The following is a 19496-nucleotide window of genomic DNA, read 5'->3' as shown; positions in this document are numbered from 1 at the left end:
CTGTTTTAAGGACTGTAATGAAGGCTTTACGGAAGTAAAAACCTGTATGGAAAAGTAAAGCATAAACAATTTGACACACATTAAGAGATTATTTCTGTCAGTCACCTGCCAATTGCACTCTGAAGTGGCCATGTTTTACTGCTGGGTAGGGTAGCCCCATGCATCCTTTATTTCACTGAGCGTAGTTCTAAACAGTATTCTGAAAGCAAAGGCAAGGTCATTCTGCCTGCATTGAAGAGCCAGCTGGATACCAGCCAAATCTGAACCCAAAACTGCATAGCCACATTAGATCAAGCGCTGAGCCCAAGCTAATATATTCTTTCTCTCAGGAGAGCTTATTAGCTCAGGCTCCATGCCATGCTAAGCGTGCGATACAGCTTCTAGTTCAGAACTGGTGGAAGACTAGCCTGCTTAAGTGTGTAGGCATTCCCCAAGACTGCGTACAGCTCGCTTGATATCTCCTGTACACTATTATGAAACAACCAAAGGAAGAACAAGGCATTTTATCATAAAAGAGTGGGGAAACAGATTCTAAGCAAAAGTCAAAAAGAGCCTGAGACAAAGGAGGTTAAAAAAGCATGAAATTAAAACAAACTACAGAACCATCAACCCCTGCCTAACACAACAGTGATTTGGGCACTCAAACTCCTCATCTTTTCAGAAGGTGTTTGTAAGAGTCCGAGAAGAACCTGTACCAAATCCAAGCTATGCAGCTGCTCCCCTTTATAATGGGGCTATGCCAAAGACCCGGAACCAAACACCCCCAAACTTTTGCAAGAGTTCAGATCTGTATCCAAATTTTGCAGTTCAGGTTCATCTTGAGCCAAAAACATTACAACAAACACAAACAGATGCAAAGGAAGTAGCTGAAACAAAGCAGCAATAGAAGAGGCATTTTTTGATACCAAGCTTGGTCTTGAATAAATTTTAATTTCCTATGTGGATTTAGTGCTTGGCAGGCTTATTGCAAGGGAAGCATCTGGTATCACTGCTTGAGTTGTGCCTTTGTGCACAGACTTTTAAGGCCAAAATGGACCATCAGATTCTCTAGTCTGACCTGCAGAACACTGGCCTGTATAACACAGGCTAGAAGCCCAGTAACTTGGTTTTTACTGATGTACATCTTCCAGGAGCACACCTGCTATTGACTGGAAATCACAAACAAGAATCTGAAGCATCTTCACTAGGTTGCACTTAGTCATGCTCACAATTAAGAGAAAGAGGATCTTAAGCCTAGTGGTGTGCTGTAGCACACAGTTTGGAGTTCCACCAGCACAAAGAAAAAATAAAATTAAAAAAAAAAAAAAAAAAAAAAAAAAAAAGAGGGCTGTTCCCCCAACAATTTTCATCAACCTAATCACTTCACACTTCTTACAAAGTGACTTCTAGGGAAAAGAAAAAAACCAAAACCCAGCCCCTTTATAAAAGCTAGTTAACTGCATGCAAGAACACAGCATACTTCCACTTTCTTTATATCCTAACTTTCACTACCTGTATTTTACCTCTTTCACCTAGAAATACCAAACTGGATCACACCTATACTACAGCAGTCAGCACCACCTGCTTAAGAAGAAGGTACAAGAAATCCTGACCTGCGATCTGTTAAGGTTTCATCCCAACAGCAACTCATTTAACTCTGACAATATCAAACTGTCTCTCTTTTTCAGTATGTTTAAGTTCACTATTGCAATTCTGCATAGTGTTATTTTCATGCCCAGTGCCTGCCTTCAAAGTCCCCCTGGAGCAGTAAGCTCCTTGCTTATTATTGTTGTTTACCAATTCTGCTACTCTAGGAAAGAGGCAGATCTTGAATGTGCCAAAACTTATTAGAACCAAAAGATACACTGTTTAGGAGAAGACTTGATCTCTTCTCCTGGAGGGGCGGTGCTGGTCATCTTCTCAGCACTAGGAAACTGGGTCAATAGCTTCAGATTGAAGTCCTCCCTTCGTTCATACTCTTTGCCACGGTAGATAAAAATTTTATTCTGTGGGTAGCAGAAGAAAAAGAGAATTAACACTAAACAAAGCAATGAGAAAGAGCTTTCCAAACATACACAGAGTAGTCTCAGAGATCTAGTTTATATGAAGGGTTGTCCCCTAGCTTAACAGACAGTCAGAACACGTGAAAGAGGAAACACAGGCTGGAGTGAGAACACAGCAACTCTCAGGAGCAAGGCCCTGCAATGGCAACCTCACATTTGTCTAGGAAATTCACTGTTCCACATACAAGTGTTATTGAACATGTTCATACTTCCTAGCACTCTAAAAACTCACACATTCAACACATGAAATCTCAGTCAGGGGACTGATTTTAAGTAAGAGAACATGTGTGCCAAAAAGTTCTTTAATGCAGGGAACTGCATGCTCCTTGCCAGACCACTTATGGTATGAGTTAACTGAGGGATCTCTCTATGTACAAAGACATGAGTTTTACCTCCGTTCCATTCCCGACTCTCTTCAGCTACCACTAACAAAATGGCCAGCTATGGCAGTTTTGCACTACGCACATAACAGTAGACCATGGGCAATTATTTTTCCAAACTGGCCACCAAGCAGTGGTGGTTTCTGGAAAGGACGGATTCAAAAACATGACCTGGAGGGGAAAGCCTTCTATGCCATCCAGTTACACAGTTCTAAGTTAACATTTTTCTTTTTCATTAAGCTTGGCTTCCATTTAAGGCCAGCAACTTCCAACAACTCCAGTCTGAAAATGTAAATGTTCCTTAATTTTAAATAATAGTCAGGAATATTTTCTAGTATGATGTACCCTGCTCATCTCACTCACTTTGGCTAGATTCTTGTATTATAGCTAGCACAGATCCAGCAATGCTTAGCAGCAATCTCAAACATGAAGCATCTTTGCATTTTAATTCTTCTGCATGGGACAGACTCTCACTAATGTGCTTGAGCATTGAAATGATCCATGTCCTGAAAATTAGGTTGATTCAGGCTGAAAAGCAATGGGATAAATTCTTTATAAGCTAAACATTTTCTAATGGCAACAATCATATTTCTGAGGAAGTGTATAGGGCACAAATACAAAAGGTAGACTGTGCTTAAGTCCATATAAGAACATACCAATCATCTTGCAACACACCAACTTTATTAAAGCTGGTAATACAAAAAAACCTGGTCTCTTACTTGTCTCTTTTTATATGCCGAAATGCTTTGAAATACTTAAGCAATTTAGATCTCTCAGTGTCATTCAAAGGTAAAGGAGTTTGGCATCTGAATTTTCTTGGAAGCTCTGCAAAAGTTGTGACTTTTAGGGTACCCACCACTCCAGAACTTGAGTGCTGCAAAATTCTTACCCGGAGGAAAGAGGGGAAACCCTGACCATAGTATCCAACAGCAAAGTACTCTGGTTGAGGTCTCATTGCCTTCATAATATTCTCATAAAAAGTAGCTCGTTTTTTCTGAAAAAGAAAAAGTCACCAGCATTTTCACTTCGGAGTATTCAAGGACATTGCCAGACTGTAGCTCACACTCCCAGTGACCATTCCTGATCTATTAGTTCTCCTGTACAGAACACTTTTTACAATTGTTTTTTTGATACAGTAACTCATACTTATCCATTTACTTGGTTAAATATTTGGTTTGTCTGGACCAGAATCAACTTCATTTCCTGGTTTGCAGACACGAGAACAATGCCATGGTTTTTAGGATTCCAGGAGGATACTTGAAATCCTTAACTACTGCAACACAAATTAAAAATAAATATGTTCTGAAACTGAGCAGACACAAATGGTGACAAATGTCAGAGAACTGGCAGAAATAAAACTGGGCAGATGATTCTCATATGAAAGAACATAAAGACCATCTGGTTACATCTTTAACCACTAAAAAATGTAATTCAGAACCAAGATGAGTCTATAGTTCTGTGTTCATACACGGTAGTATTACCACAGAAATAACAAGGTGATGAGATTTATGGAGCCTGAAAATAGGCCATGCAAATGTTACCTTATTTGATTAACACCAAGAATGCTAAACATCTGCACATTATATTGTCATGCTAATTACAAGGTCAAAACCACACACTTTAAAAAAAAATTATGAAAACATTCTTCTAATATTAAGCTTTACAAAACCATGGCGGTTATGTTGGTTTGTTTGTCTTTAACATAAATGTACTTTGGGCTTATCCTGCTCAACAATATTAATTTAAGCAGTCAGCAGCCTGCTGAAAATGGAGAAAAAAAATCTTACCAGGAGATTACCAAGTCCCTCATAATCAAAAACCTTGTTTTCATACATGTCAGCCAACTCTTTACTTAGTTGAATGGCCTTCTCCCACATCTCCATGGAGGGTGAAGGGAGGCAGGTGGGCGAAGAAGAGCACAAGCAAAATGAAAGACTCAGTTAAAAGCATTCATTACCACAGACAGGCAAACAAAAAATTCAGCTGATTTTAAATCAGGCAGTACTTTAATGCACTGCCAACTTTCCCTTAGACTCCATGCTGTACATTTTTTGCAATAATTATTATAGTCTCACAGCTCTTTTGATTTGTAGATCTGAAAGTGATTTACAAAGCAAGGTTTCTATTGTTACTCCTGATAGGGAAAACTGAGGCACAAAGAGGCAGAAGGACATGTCTAAACAGCAAACGAGAGAAGCCCAGGTGGTCTCCTCCTACAGTAATACTTCATCCCCTGCATCAGGCTTCCTTGGGTTTGTCTCATTTAGCCCTGGTAGAACCATCTATCCAAAGTACAACTAATGCAATTTCAGTATCAGCCAGACAAGCCATACTTCCTGCAATGCAAAAAGTGCCTTTTTGTCAAAAGCCATTACCCAGAAGACGAAACCACCTACAGTTTTCTCATCTACCCAGTATCTTGAACAGGGTTAGTTTTTCAGATGCTCTTCAACTAACAAGGCAATAGAAGGATTCAAATATCACCAGGACAAATACATGCCCTGCTCATGCCAGTACTGTGGTCCCTATTCAAAAGCCAGGCCTAAGCATCAAAGGCCCGTTATGGAATCACAGCTGCTTTTACCCTTGAAACCAACTTCAGCCAGCTACATTCACTAAGCCAAGTATTTACCAGTGAACTGTAAGAACACTGCAGACACTCACTTTTCCCCTGTCAAAGAAGGAGATAATTTCTTGGTAGAGTTTTTCCTTGAGTTCCTGTTGCGAGTAGACGTAGTAGCTGTCCCTCTGCAGGAGGTGAGGGACACATGGCTTCTCGGACCACTAGTACAGAGGAAAAAAAAAAGGCAAACTTGAAAGAACTGGAACATTTTCAGATTAACAAACCCTTACAGTGGATAGACTCACCTTCTGCAGGGATGCATTCAAGACAAATCCATCATCAATAAAAAAGGAGAGCAAGGAAGTTTTGCAGTGATATAAGCTGAGTTGGCTGACTAATGTAAACTAGGAATGCACGCAAAAACACTGCATCTCAGCAGCATGGTTAGAATAACAAGTAGCCAGTAAGCAATAACTTCTTAAACCACTCCAGCCAGCTGCTCAGAGAAACATCTGATTATGCTCTCCCACTACACACATAAGCAGCCAGAAAGCTTCAGTTCCATGCAAATTTTTTTCTACATTAGAAGTTCATTTTTAAATCAGTTTAAGAATCCATCTGAATTTGTGTAATTTTTTTAATCATATTTCAAAATCACTTTAAAATGTTAATAAAAGTTTAAATGTGTCTGCAAAACTGGTGTGATTTTGGCTTAAGGTCTTATGCGGAGACACTAACTGAATGTGTATGCTTTATTTATCTGTGGAAGACATGAAGAGGTTGACAAATCCAAACTAAGATGGCTTAGGCTAATGCATGTTACACTGTTCACACAGAAGTGGAAAAAAACTGTACTATGACCCCAAACATGGACATTTTCTCCCAGCTCACTATAGCACTCTTGTTCACCAAGAGTACGTAACAAAATGATGCTAATAACATTTTTGCTTTCATCCATTTAGCTGCTGTACAATTTGCAAAATTTTGAAGCTCCTTAATGACCACTAGAACCTAGGTAATGCAAAGTCACTTTAAAAAAAAAAAAAAAAAAAAGTGAATTGTTTATTCTGAGCTGTTTGAACTTCATTTAAAACCCATAACCTAACAGTGGAAACTAACATTGTCTTTAGTGTAATACCTGGAGCAGCTCTGCATGGAGGAGGAGAGTGTATGCTGCCTCTGTGAAGTTCTCACAGTCTGTGTGCAGGTCCCGGAGTTTATATAGATACCTAAATAAACGAAAAGCAATTGTTACTTGATGTGAAGGACTCCTGTATCAGTGTACAGAACACCAAGAGAAATACAGGCTTCTATACAGTTATGAAGGGAAACACGCTACCTGATATAAATGTCCTCTCGTTTCTTCTCCTTATAAAAATTCTGCCAAGAATAGAAAAAAGTCAAACTTTCATGATGTAAAGCGCCATGGATTTGCATAATCATCTCTAGACAAGTAACTTAAGCGTCAGGTTTAGATATTTCAAAGATCTTTGCTGTCATTTTGCCTCCTTGGTGCATATGTCCCTGCAACCATTGCTTTAACATAAGGTGGGACTACTGTCACCTCTAGAAAAGGGGTAAGTCAAAGAGAGAAAGTGACTTGTCCAAAGTTATACAGGCTCTGCAGTAGAACAGGGACTTAAGCCCACATTTCTCAAACTATCAGCTAGCCATCTTTCCTGCCTGTATTTCAGGGCTTCAGATTACCACGTAGACAAGGACCAGCCATGTGACTTGATTGCGCACTGTAAGTCTTTCTAAATTTTATACTTAACAATAGCTGGTAGCCTGATTTGGGCCCATCATGAACCAGAAATGGCATAAAGAATTACTTAAAATCCTGGGGGGGGGGGGGGGAATCCTTCAGAACCCACAAAAGCCAGGTCAGTAAAGAAGCATTCGTATCCATATCTAGCCTTCCCCATACCAGCACATTGACAGTGCAGCTCATGCGGTTCTCCTTGCTTTCATCATGCATGATTGTCCTGTAGTCCAACAGGTTCTCTAACAGGCTGCTGACCAGCAAAGCAAACACTTCTCCAGAAGCAGACAGATATTTATGCTTCCGACAGTGCTCCAGGAGGCTGCAGATATACCCAGAGAGACAGAAGGGAACACTCAGTTATGGTTCTGAGCAGTGGTAAGCAGAACTTCAGCGTAAATTACCCGAACAGCCACTCAGCTAACAGTCAAATACATTTCCTCAACAGAGACTCTCACAGTGCCAAGCAGCACACCACACCCGCAGACCTGAGATACCAAAGTCAGGCAGGTCAAAGCGTGCCTTGTTGATCAAAAACCTGGGTTCTACTCTCGGTGCTAAAAGAAGGCTCCGATTTTGCTTTAACTCTCAGCTTGCCGTTGCCAAGCTTTTCCACTTACAACCCCCTTGCCAGTTTGGCACCTGCCTCTAGGGTTTCATCTGTAAGTATAGGGTAGTTCTGCAAGTTGCTGCTCCACAATAAAAGCATCATTTTAAGGCAATCGGTCTCAGAATACCTGTATAGCATTAAGATCACTGTCGACTGCACTATCTCCCTATTCACTGGAGTAATGAATTAGCATTTCTTTGCATTAGAAAAATAGCCAACTAAGCTGTAAAAAAGAGCCTCTATGTTCTTTACAAAACTTACAGTTTCTCCAGTAAAATCTTGTACTGTTCATCCCCTCGGCCACCCTCCACTTCCTGGTCCAGCTTGGTTATCAACTCATTTTCAAACTGAAAAGGCAAATACCCACAATCAAATAGACAGCAATTCTCAAGAGTGTGGTCTGAATATCAGTAATGCTTGTGGCCGGCATTTCCGAACTGCCCCGCCAGCAGGCACTGGTTTTACAAGCCAAGCTAGAGGACGCTTTCATTGTCGGGAGCAGAATACAAATGGTACGAAGCCAAAATAACAAGATTGGAGCAAGGAAATACAAGTCCTCCCTCTCTCATCCTACAGTCACTGGTAAGTCATGCTCTGGGGTAATTCCTTCCCTTCTCCCCCATCCATTAGCAGTTCAGTTTTGCTAGGATGGAGAAGCATTCTAGCAGCCAGCTTACAGAATGGTGATTCACTCACCCTAAAGAAACTGACCTACTACCATCAGTTAAGGGCAAGTCACAACTCTCTGGCCATCATAAACACTTGTGACTACTAATTAAAGCAACCTCTCATGATGCAAGAACCAAGTCCTGTGTGATTATCTGTCTAGCCATGAAGATATGCCCTGCTACATGCACACAGGTCAAGTACATAGTCTCAGTTATAGCTGCAGCTAGTATATAAATACCACTGGAATGGAAAATCCATGCCACACACATCCTGCTTCCTTCTACCGATTCCAAAAACCCCTGAGACCCTGGGGCCAACCACACCAAAGACTGATGACCCCAAGGGAAGAAAGATCCCATATGCACACTGAAGCTAGGGTCTAAGCCGGTGTGAGGATGGTGCTTAGGGAGATGCACATCACATTTGACAACAGTCTGAAATGCCAAGGTTGCTGCCTTTTGGATGGATGGCTCCTACCCATCTCCAGGGAGAAGACTGTCTACAGCATAACTACAGTGTCCCCTGCCTGCCAGTTCAGATGTTTATGTCTGATATCCCCAGAGGAAAGCTGGAATAATATGTCCTTAGAAACTGCAGTGAAAACTTAACCTCAGGGCAAAAGCAAAGCTCCTCTTTTTCCTGCCTTACTTTCTAGTGCTTTCTCAGTAGCAATAAAGGTAACTTCTGGAGAAATCAGCACAGGTTTGGAACTCGGGGATCTGGGTCCTGTTTCCTGCTCTGTCCTTTTACTTGTGTAGCCTCAAGCAAATTGTGTCTGTCCTTTGTATCAGTGTTTTCCTTTCCATAATGGTGGCATCAGTATTCACAAATGTGTTGTCAAATTTGAATTTAATGAGGTATTAGTCAGTATGTAAGCAACTACATAATCCTAACACTTGACTGTCCAGCAATTTTCTTTATAGTAACTTACATTTACAGCCAAAGATCTGTCTTGAGGGAATTTTTATTGTTATTATAAATGTAAATAGACATCACTTTTTAGAGTACTCTCAGGGTATCCAAATTGCTTCACAATTTAGATGTGGGTATTCACACACCTGCAAATCCAGAAGGTATGAAAACAGAGGAATTCATTAATTACCAAAGTCACGCAAAGGCACAATCAGGGACAGAACTGAAGAGTCCTGACTCCTATAAACGACTTAACAATAACTTCCCAAAGCGTCTGGCACAATGCTTGTTTTGTTTGGGTTTTTTTGTTTGTTTTGTTTTTATGTTCTCTTCTCCTTCTTGCCCCATGCATACTGCAGAACATCTGTACTGAAGACACCAGGCTCCCTTACCATATGGAAGTTTCTGTTCCCACTGAAGTTAAACTCGCACTGCATCATATCAAAGAAGATGGGAATGGTAGCCTTCCGTAGCTCAGGCTCTGGGACCAGGGTTACCTCCAGGATTGGGCCTACCATTGCTGGAATGAATTTTATTTTGTGGGGACCTGCAAGAAAGTCAAAGTCAGATATGTCCTAATGGCAGGATTTGGATATCCAAATGTTTAAGCACATTATTCATATAAAGTTAAGACCATAAAACACAGACATTCTGCTTAGAATGCGTATTTTATGTGGATAATGGCTACTTAAGATAGAATTAACACGTTACAGCTCCGAAATTCAGGAATAGTCCAAGAAAATAATTGAACTAAATTGCATGCAATGTTGCAAATCACAAAGGCTCTCTGAAAAATTCTACTCTTCACCTTCATATGGCAGAACATCCTTTAGAAGGAATCTAAGAAATTATCTCAGCAGCTGACATGAGAAAAGATCAGCTTTTGCAAGCTATTCACAGGAAATGGGAAAGAGATTTTGTGCCCTGAAACAGCTGAACCTTAAGTGTATTTCCCCACGTTAAACGTGAGCAGCTTTTATAAAGAAATAAAAGATTTGAAACCCAGCTTGAGAGCTTGAATAAAGATAATTCTTTAGCTGGAACTCACCCAGGTTATACCACATATCCCTTATTTTGAAGCCAATTTCTTTCCTCATGTCACCATACCTAGAAAAAAGAAAGAAAAAGATGAAAAAGGCTTATGCATTGAAATTACCTTTGCAAAGTTGCTGAAGAAATTTAATGGCAAACCCACAAATACTACTACCCTCTCCTTAAAAAAAACACCACACACAAACCTAAATATGCTGGGCATTTATACCAAGGGGTCTCACAGACTATGTTCCCTACTAAGGGCCTACCAAGAAGTTCCTCAATATTACATACCTTTTGTTAGATGTTCACCTCATCTTTTTTCTTCCTTACCCTGCCCAGCATCAATGCTCAATGCACAGAGGAAGAGAATGGCCATGTGCCATTATGACAGAAGACTGCAGACTCCCTGAGAGCAGATTAAAGCTGCAGCCCTGCTGCTTCATGCAATTCTACCCAGAATTTTGTTGTATTTGGTGTTTTTCCCTAAAGCTTTAACTGCTGACATCGAGAAAATGCACAAATATTTAATTACCAGGCTTCTTAAAGCTCTCATTATTGCAGAAAAAAGATGGCAAACATTAACTAGGTATGCCCTAACAAAATTCTATGTCAAGATCTACAAAGATATTTAGGCACTTGATTCTAGCTAAATGCAGAAGTCAAAGCTGCTCAGTGTCTTTGTGAATTTGGCCAAGTTACTAAAAATTACTACCTCTGGGTTGATGAATGCTTCTGAAGTGCTCTTGCTTTCAAAACAGAAAAAGCAAAGAGAGGGGACTAAAAAGTTGCAGGGCTTTAAGCATTCTTGCTTACCTACCTTACGTAATGGCTGAGGAATTGCATCAGGTGCAATTGCTTTTGGAACTATGGCAAGCCTTCTATTACAGACCTTACAGTGGAAAGAATCGTTTGGCAAGATGCTTAAGTTCAGCTCAAACAACTCAGGATCTGTCTGACCAGACTTAGACATCCACAGTGTAAAGACCTGACATCTGTCCTAGTCACCTCTCCTCCCTTTATCATCATTCATTAATTAAGCACTTCCATGGCATGCTTCATCTCATTCTAAGATTGTATGGGGTATGTCTGGAACAGTACAAATGAAGCTTCTTAAAAGCAAAAAGGCCTGGCAACTTTTAAAATGTAAACTCACTTCTTGATAATTTTGTTGCGCTTGGCTTGTGAGAAGGTCTCCAGCTGGAGGGATTCATGAGTGAGAAAGGCCACTGCCAAATGGAAATAGTTATTCCAGAGCTGTGGAAGAGAAACAAGTCTAAAATAGGAGAAGACAAAGGAAAAGCAACAACCAGCACAACAGAGCTACTACCCAAATGCTGTAGTCTCCCAGGTAAGTGTTCATGAGGAACCGTACCAAGAGTGAGCTGGTAGATGAGTCTGTGCTCTCAGCCATAGCAGGCAAGCCAGAAACATACAGCAAGTTAAAATTTCTCCCTCTTTTTAGCTTGTACTTTCCAACTAAAGCAAGTGACAGTGGGTACACCCATGCAGCATTTTGTTCTTAACTAGTCAAGCACAAATCAGCTATAGTCAGCATGCTGCTCAACTTGACCTTGTAAAGCCTGCAACAGTTGTATTTGCTTGCAATTTATTGCTGCATTAACCACAGTTCTGTAATTCAGAACTGCTTTGCATTCTGCTGCTTTTCTGTAAAAGACTATAGACATTTTCCACAGGCATGCTCCGTATCAACAGATCTGTTAACAGTGGGATTTGTTTGTTCTTCCTGCCTTTCAGGACTGGTGTCCGTAAGAAAATCCAGAAACAATGGAACTATTACCTGGAGTTCAAAATTTGCTTGATCCAGAAAGAAACGGTTGAGTACAGAGGTAAATTGGTTCACTGCCCGAAGGAAAACCCTGGAAGAGATGAAAACATCAAATAAAAGGTAGCTCTTGAAAAAATCTGGAGACAAGAATAGATGCTCCCAAACAAGAGAAGTATTCCTCTAAAATGCTATTTCACCTCTTTCCCAGTAGAGGGACATTCAGGTAAACTTACTCCTCTTTCTGAACAAAAGAAACCTTGACTGGAGGCAGATGAAAAGCAAAACACTTTTTGGGCAATCCAATCTCTTAGGCAGTGCAGTGCCATTCCAGACGGTAGCTTCTCTTAAGTTTAGCCTATCCTCATCACTGATGCACTCAAATAACTTCATGTCCTTCTTCACACTGCACCCCTACGATACAGTGGAGCTACGCTGCCTCCATTTTGAAGATGACTTGCATGACTGTGCTATGCAAACAGGAGTTACGTGCTTGTTGTTTCTTCATTCTTTCCCCACTTCTGTTGATACTGCCTGTGGGAACATCAAACTCACAGGCATACAGACCCTGCTGCATTGTGGATAGCAGGTTTTGGCCATGCTTTGCTACCTAGCACAGCAGACAGAGAGCCAAAGCCATTCAAATTGTACAGACTTAGCAGGAGAGACTTGATTCACACAAGGCCAAACAAAGTCCACAGCAGAGCAGAAGAGAACCTGGATGGTTGTAGTTTACAGGCCAGCAAACTAAACCCTAGGCCACACTTATGTCCAACTAGCTTTAGGTTTGCCATGTAATTCCCCCCAAATTGAAACCAAAAAGGCTTCTCTGATTTATGTTGCGCTCTCCAGCAGTTAAGTGACTGGATGAAAGACTGCATGGTTTTGATTGTGTGCCTTTGGCCAGGGGAAGAAAGATTTCCAGTTCCATCAGCAGAAATGCGCGGGCACTACAATCTACTGAAATTCAATTTAAATCACCCTGAAACTCTAAAAGAAAATAAGCCTATGTAACTCTGGTGATTTGCAAGCCTGTTTGTGTGAGTCACCCTCCTTTCAGAACCAGAAAGGCTCCAAAGCAGTAGCAAGACTTAAAATAGCAGCAACTATATACCTGCTCTGCATCATATTCATGACCATCCAGTCAGTTGCATAGACATTTTTTCCAATCAGATCCTTAAACATAATGAATGTTTCCATCAGGAAGTCCTGTTGGAAAAATAAAAACCACAGCTCATCAAGTTCAGTATGGTAGTCTTTTATCCACACAAAAATATAGGGAAATGCAAATGTTTGCAATTGCATTGATTAACAACTGCATTGAATAGCAATCAATACACTGTACCTCCTAAGAAGGATCTCTTATTGTGTGGGTATATTCCAATAACTAAATTATTTCTGACATCTCATCCATTCAGCTACAGAAGGAGAAATAATTCCACAGAACATGTTGATCTGTTTAATTAAATCAGTCTTTACTGTTTTGAATTAAGCTGTGTTGTAGGGAGCTCTGGTGCACAAGCTGGATTAAAATGTAAAACCAATATTCAAGCACTTGTTTCCAAATGTCTGAATGATGACAGTGTAACAGCCCTATGCAGTATCTTCTATAAAGATGGAAATTATAATGTATTTTCACTTCCCCAATTAGTTAAGTCTTTTCTGGTCCAGTTTAAGAAGGATAATTAAAAAGAGGCAGTGAACATGCCGTCGCAGACACATGGTTTAGAACATTACTGTAGAAAAGACACTTTTTGCGCAAACGCTAAACTGCTCCAAACAAAGCTACACGTTTTGCGCAAACACTAAACTGTTCCAAACAAAGCTATATCACACCTTAAGACTTGGGCAACGCAAGGTTGAATCGTAGAATAAGAAAAAAGGAAAAGGAAAAAGAAGAGAGATGAGCAAAAGAAGGTAATATCAAGAATATTGATTTCTATATTGTGGTCTCTACAGATATAAATGCTACCTATGAGCATTTAAATGGATTCTATTCTCTACAAAGACAGCACATTAGCATTCAAAAATGAGAGGGACACAAAGAAGGTCACATGAGAAATCGCCACCTTGCAAAGATCACCAGCAAAAAAAATTCTGTTGAGCTGAACAGCTTGCTCTCAAGAATTGGCAAGCGACATCAATGTAGAGAGAGAAATGGGCATTTGGTGCTGCCTCAGTAAAAATCTTTTAGGCATTATTAAATCCGAGCTTGATGGAAAGGTTTGGACTTGACAAGGGGCACCTTGAAGATAGGAATTAACCTACAACAGTGTTCAACCAACCAATTAATGATGCAATGCCAGGGCTGAAAATACCAAAGCAAATAAAAACCAACAATAAACAATAAATAAAAACAATTATTGCAGTAAACCAAAATGCAACGTTCTATTGGTGTTAACAACTACTATACCACCACCTATGTGGGCTTGCTTCTGTAGATTTAAGGATTTGTGAAAATTAAATTACAAATTGGTATTTTCAATCAGTATTTGTTTAAATGATATGCAGGTAGTTCTAATGATTACGTAATTCACCCTCTTGATATGTCTTCGTGTAGAAGCTTTATGTATACACAGAGAAATACAAAAGAAATATTCTCCTATTTGAGTCAGAAGATGCAGAACTACATGGTAAAACAACACATCTTCAACTTGCAAGCTGAGCTTCAATCTGAAGTTTACATTTCAGGGAAGCTTTTAAGCACCTGTTTAACCTTACCTTGAACTAAAGTTATGATGGTCTCCTACAAGCTCAACTGCTCTTGAGGAAAAAGAAAAAAATTCTGAATTGAGGCCCACTCAACATAAAATTTGTTTCAATTCTGCCTTGAATCCACCTTTTTCTGAAATCCATCAGATTTATCTTCCTAGCACCCTTCTTCCTCAGACACAGTATTTCTACATAACCCTGCTGAAAACCTTTTCACTCACGTACTTGATGAACACGAGCAGAATTCCTGAATCTACTTGATTTTGTTTCTTCTTCCTTCACAAAAAAATATCGGTAATAGAAAAAGTAATTCTAAAAATAGACAATGAGTGCTCTCTATAGACAATGCAGCTGAGTCGCCTTTTAGATGCAAAAGTGACAGAAATGTGTGCGTCCTGTAGGGGGCTATGTTGCTCAACAGATTGCAAGCAATTCCAACTGCACAGGGAAAAAGAGATCACCTTGCCATCCAAAATTAATTACAAACACCTTGTGGGTTTTGATCTAGCTTTTACAGGAAGAACACAACTCCAGGCTCTTCCCCAGCCAGTATTTAAATAAGCAAGCACTTCTAAGTTGCAAAATGAGGAGTGTGGGGACAAAAAAGCCAGAACAGTTGCCATGTCATGCTTCAGAGACTTGCACAAATAGTGGTTATGGTTCTGACTTGTTCTGGGCAGTTTGGAGAAAAATCTGGACACAGCTGTTAATTCTAAGGGCACGAAAAAAACCCCAACCTCATGTTTCACCTGGTTTCATATTGAAAGTCTTTAGGGACGTGAATTGTACACAGTTTTTAACATGGAGGGAACTATTGCATTGCTGCCCACTGAAGCAAGACTAAAGCATTTAATTAAACTCTAGAGGAGGGGAAAGAATGAGATAAAGAGAACAGGATCACAAAGAGATACAGTGAGAGCAAGAGCTTTTCCTTTTCATCTTCATTCACTCTTCTGGCTCCTGACTTTTTACTTGCACAGACTTAAACACTCATTAAACATGTTTTTACTCAATGCTACAAATGCCATTCTTGGGCATTACTGAGTCAGCAACATCCACTGTGTATACCCAGCAAGGGTGGTGTGAATATATCCCCAGTGGCTGTGGCATTAGGTGCCCATAAGTCATTGCTGATGAATGCCGTATAATCACTCCAAACTGAATACAGTAACTTGAAATGACCTTTCAGAAGCAGAGTGTAATTCTTTATGGACCGAGCTAATCCCCCAGCCAGGCTGACTTACAATAATGTCCTGCCTGGTTTTGAAAGTATTGATGTAATGGTTGTAATGGAAATCATCCATCTGCCTCAGAATGGCTGTCATGCAGGCCACAAAAATACCCTAGAATAGGAAAAACAAAACATTTGATTATTTTCCTGTATTAAGCACTGTAAGTTCCAAGTGTGGCATATGCTTTCAGAGTTCCACCTAATCAAGTACCACCGATCACAATTCTGCTTATCTATGTCCTGACATCAGTCTGTGCGACCGTTTAGTCTTCTACCACAAACCACTCACGACTTCCTAAATTTCAAGTATGAAGTCTGGCTATAGCTTGTTTTCTCCCCAGGGATCACAGTTTGCGAGAAAAACCCATCTTCCAAACATTGGAATATAGATATGTATATGAACCACTTCACCCTACCTTAAGGGTCTTTTCCAACCTATATGATTCTATGATTTTCAGATTTACTATGGCCAACTGTAATTCTCACGGCTGGCATATTGGTAGTAGCATTAACTTGACCTTAGAGTTATAAAAAATAAGATACTGCTATATACGCCCAGCTCTTGATTTTTCCATCTTTCCGTACATGAAGTACAGGGCAAATTAAAACATACCAACTTGCTTACACCTTTTAAGATGCCACACAGTAGTCAGAACTACCCTTTAGAGATGCCTCACCCTTCAGCATTTAATCCTATTCAGCTAAGGTGACAAAAGAGCATTTTTTCAGCAGACTCCTTGTGTATTAGAAACTGCACTGAAACCAACTTCTCTGTGCACAAGGGCCCAAAGGAACTTGAAATCACAGCCAACTGTGACTCAGTTCAAACTGCTGCTGGAGTCGGATGATTTGTATCCTAATACCTGGTCTCAGAAAACCACCAAAAGCCATGTTTTAGTGGCACAGAAGCCCTGCAGGAAACGGAAAGATGACTTCATAAACCACTGCTACACACTGAAATCTCCCAGGAGAATAAATTCCACTATAACAAATGGCAAAGTAATAACTGAAGCAAGTAAAAGGCTCTCACAATGTGTGGAGACTGTCTGCTCATTCCAATCACTGTGCGGTTTATTCTCCTTAGCAGGCGTTCCATGATCAGCTGGATGTGGACAGCAGTGGGCCCCTGGGGATATTCAATAATGAAAATTTGAGACAATTCTTAATGTATACTGTTCTATAGAGTGCTCCCTGTGTGGGAGGACTTCCCTGACAGTGGTTAATTGTAATTAGAGGATGCAAAAAAGGAGATTTAAAACACATGAGCAATCGATTCAAATACTATAGGTATACACTTGGTGGAGAGCTAACGTAACTGATCTATACCAGCTTCATTAGTTCATCCTGGTATAGCTAAACCAAAGCTGGTGCTTTGATTCAGCTTTGTTTTCCCTGAACAGTTCTTCAGCTCAAACTATTCTTTTCACAGCAACTTAGAATCAATTTCCATGACTAATGTGGTGAGTAACTGTAATCTCCTGACTGAATAATGATCATTGTCCCTACTTCATAGCAGAGAAAACGAGAAACCAAATACTTTTATGACTTGCTCCCAATAATTCAACAAGCCACCAACGTAGCTGGGAATAACATTTTGGTCCCTGGAAAGAAAAGTAATTGCTTTTTGTACTGTAGTGATAACCGCTAATTCAACCTTTCATGGCTCCTTTTTAGACACAGCTACTCTACGTGCAAAGAGATTCAAAGAACCATGCAGCAATGCAACACAATTTCTGTAAACATCAGAACTCTGTAATTCTTTAAAGCATAAGTTGAGAACATTTCTTTGCCATAACTTCTCAAAAGAAGAATTAACCTTAATTTGCACCCTTGACAGTTCATGCTCACCACATCTTTCCGATCCAGGACTTCAAGCACATTGCTAAGTAGCTGTGAGCAGGCTTCGTGGTCAGGCTTGTTTGAATTGTCATCCAACTGGCCACTTAGCTGATCTATTAGCAGTGGCAGAAGAGCATCTCTGCATTCTAAAAAAATGAAACAGAGCACCACACCTTATTGGTCTCAGGAAGTTCTTCAGCATTCAGTATACATGGATACCAAACAGTAGCTTTCTGCTCATAACTTTATCTTGGATACCAAAACATGCTTAAATCCACTTAAGTTACCACTAACAGACTAGAGAGAGTCATAAATAACCTGTAACTATACGTATTGCATCAAACAGTGCACTCTCACCTTCTGCCTCTTTCTAAATCAACACACTGGATGAGGATCCTACAGCATTAGGCATTGCATAAAGACTGAGCAGCAAAAAAAGTTTCAGTTGTTCCATGGCAAGGAATATTTCTAAAGATGGATTTAATGGTAGACTACCACTGATGACTGACATAAAGGGCTTGTGAACTTGAAAGACATTTTTGGTTTTAAGGGTGCATGGCGCCATGCGGAACCCAGGGACTTCAATTTGCTACTTACCAGACTGTTTAAACAGATCACTCTCGACTATCTTGGTCATGCAGTTTAGCTTCTGTCGAACTAACTGGTTGTCAGGAATACTTTGGATAAACTTGCTGAAGAGGACACTAGTGTGCAAAACACAAAGTAAGCAGATGGTCAGCATTTTCACCCAATGTGATTCCATCCTACACTTACACTGTCCTGCACCTGGGCAAGTCAAGCAGTTTTGTCACTATGTAGACAGGTTACCTGCAAGTGGTCTCCATGCAAATTCCTATGGAGCCCTAACTTATTTTCAAGAAACTTAGCAGAGGACTTTTAGTAAAACTGAACAGTATTCAGAAACTGCAGGCTTAAGCCTCTTAAAATGAAGCTTGCATCCCAAGACACACTAGATATATCACAAAAGCTTATAAATAGGCAGTACTATCTGCCCTCCAGTGCCAGCATAAGATAATCGTACTTACTTTCATACAAAATGAAAGCAGAATTTTGCAAAGCTTCAGCAGACCACTGCTGAAACTTGAAACACAGCTATAAACAACAGCAAGAACACATCCTTCCAGATGCCCCTTTCATCAAGAGTGATGACTCATTTCAATCTGAGATTCCATTAAATTAAATTCCATGTACATTTGCTGTCTGTCTACTGTTTATGAGCAAATTATTTGTGTCAGAACAAGGAAGCATGGTTGGGAGGTTCTGGGCAAAGCTATGAACACCAAAGAACAGAAATCCATACAGCATTGTGAATTTCCTGAATAAAGAAAACTTTCATTTTCCCAACCAAGGCTGTGCCTTTGCCACACATTTTGGTTTACCTCAGAAGCAATCATTAAGAATTGGTGGAAACTTGCACAACGTTTCAACATATCACTCCCCCGTCCTCAAATTTTGGTTTTCAGTAAAATCTCGAAGTGCCTCAGAAAGCACAGTTGAGATGCATAGACTCCTTTGAACTAAACTAACTTCCTTTAAAGCCCTGCAAGCGCTTCCTCAAATTCATACACAGTATGTGCACCGTCATGTCATAATCAGAGTGGCTGTTTTTAGGGAAGTTTCCAAAATTCTTCCCAACAGATAAGCTGGGTTTAGAGGACAAACAAACTTAATATGGTTACCTGAGCTCAACAGGGTCAAATACCAGTTTGACATCATTTATGATGCTTGGCAAATACTTTAAAGCTGCACCCTGCAAGAAAAAAGAACAAGGACATGAAACACACACAGAAACTGAGTTAGACTAGCTAGTTCATTCTACAAGGGTGTAAAGTCTCAACAACAATGCGCATAGCTAACATGGCAAATCTAGTCTTTGTCAAGAGCAAATATGTGGACACTTGTAGACAACTGTCTTAAGTTCAAATTTATGCATCCAA

At 40.1% G+C, this 19496-nt stretch overlaps 1 protein-coding gene across 5 annotated transcripts in view; it reads right to left on the bottom strand.

Moving 5' to 3' along the window:
- DOCK5 (dedicator of cytokinesis 5) overlaps positions 1 to 19496 on the bottom strand; it is a 120839-nt gene that overhangs the window by 19507 nt on the left and 81836 nt on the right. For all 5 annotated transcript variants that reach the window (XR_008237879.1, XR_008237880.1, XM_052805362.1 and 2 more), the window contains 18 exons: positions 19239 to 19309; positions 18136 to 18242; positions 17548 to 17684; positions 16730 to 16825; positions 15713 to 15811; positions 12871 to 12965; positions 11772 to 11850; positions 11127 to 11227; positions 9987 to 10045; positions 9331 to 9485; positions 7619 to 7704; positions 6913 to 7069; positions 6325 to 6365; positions 6124 to 6214; positions 5087 to 5206; positions 4210 to 4299; positions 3312 to 3416; positions 1844 to 1985 (listed from right to left, as the gene is read on the bottom strand). Coding sequence is in view for 3 of the 5 variants with exons in the window: in XM_052805362.1 (XP_052661322.1) it covers positions 1844 to 1985; positions 3312 to 3416; positions 4210 to 4299; positions 5087 to 5206; positions 6124 to 6214; positions 6325 to 6365; positions 6913 to 7069; positions 7619 to 7704; positions 9331 to 9485; positions 9987 to 10045; positions 11127 to 11227; positions 11772 to 11850; positions 12871 to 12965; positions 15713 to 15811; positions 16730 to 16825; positions 17548 to 17684; positions 18136 to 18242; positions 19239 to 19309 (1831 nt within the window). In the remaining 2 variants the exon portion in view is untranslated. The remainder of the gene's footprint in view (positions 1 to 1843; positions 1986 to 3311; positions 3417 to 4209; positions 4300 to 5086; positions 5207 to 6123; positions 6215 to 6324; positions 6366 to 6912; positions 7070 to 7618; positions 7705 to 9330; positions 9486 to 9986; positions 10046 to 11126; positions 11228 to 11771; positions 11851 to 12870; positions 12966 to 15712; positions 15812 to 16729; positions 16826 to 17547; positions 17685 to 18135; positions 18243 to 19238; positions 19310 to 19496) is intronic.

Source organism: Harpia harpyja, chromosome 13, assembly GCF_026419915.1.
Source record: "Harpia harpyja isolate bHarHar1 chromosome 13, bHarHar1 primary haplotype, whole genome shotgun sequence".
Lineage (NCBI taxonomy): Eukaryota > Metazoa > Chordata > Aves > Accipitriformes > Accipitridae > Harpia > Harpia harpyja.
The sequence above is the reverse complement of the archived record's forward strand: the minus strand, read 5'-3'. Positions and strand labels throughout refer to the sequence as shown.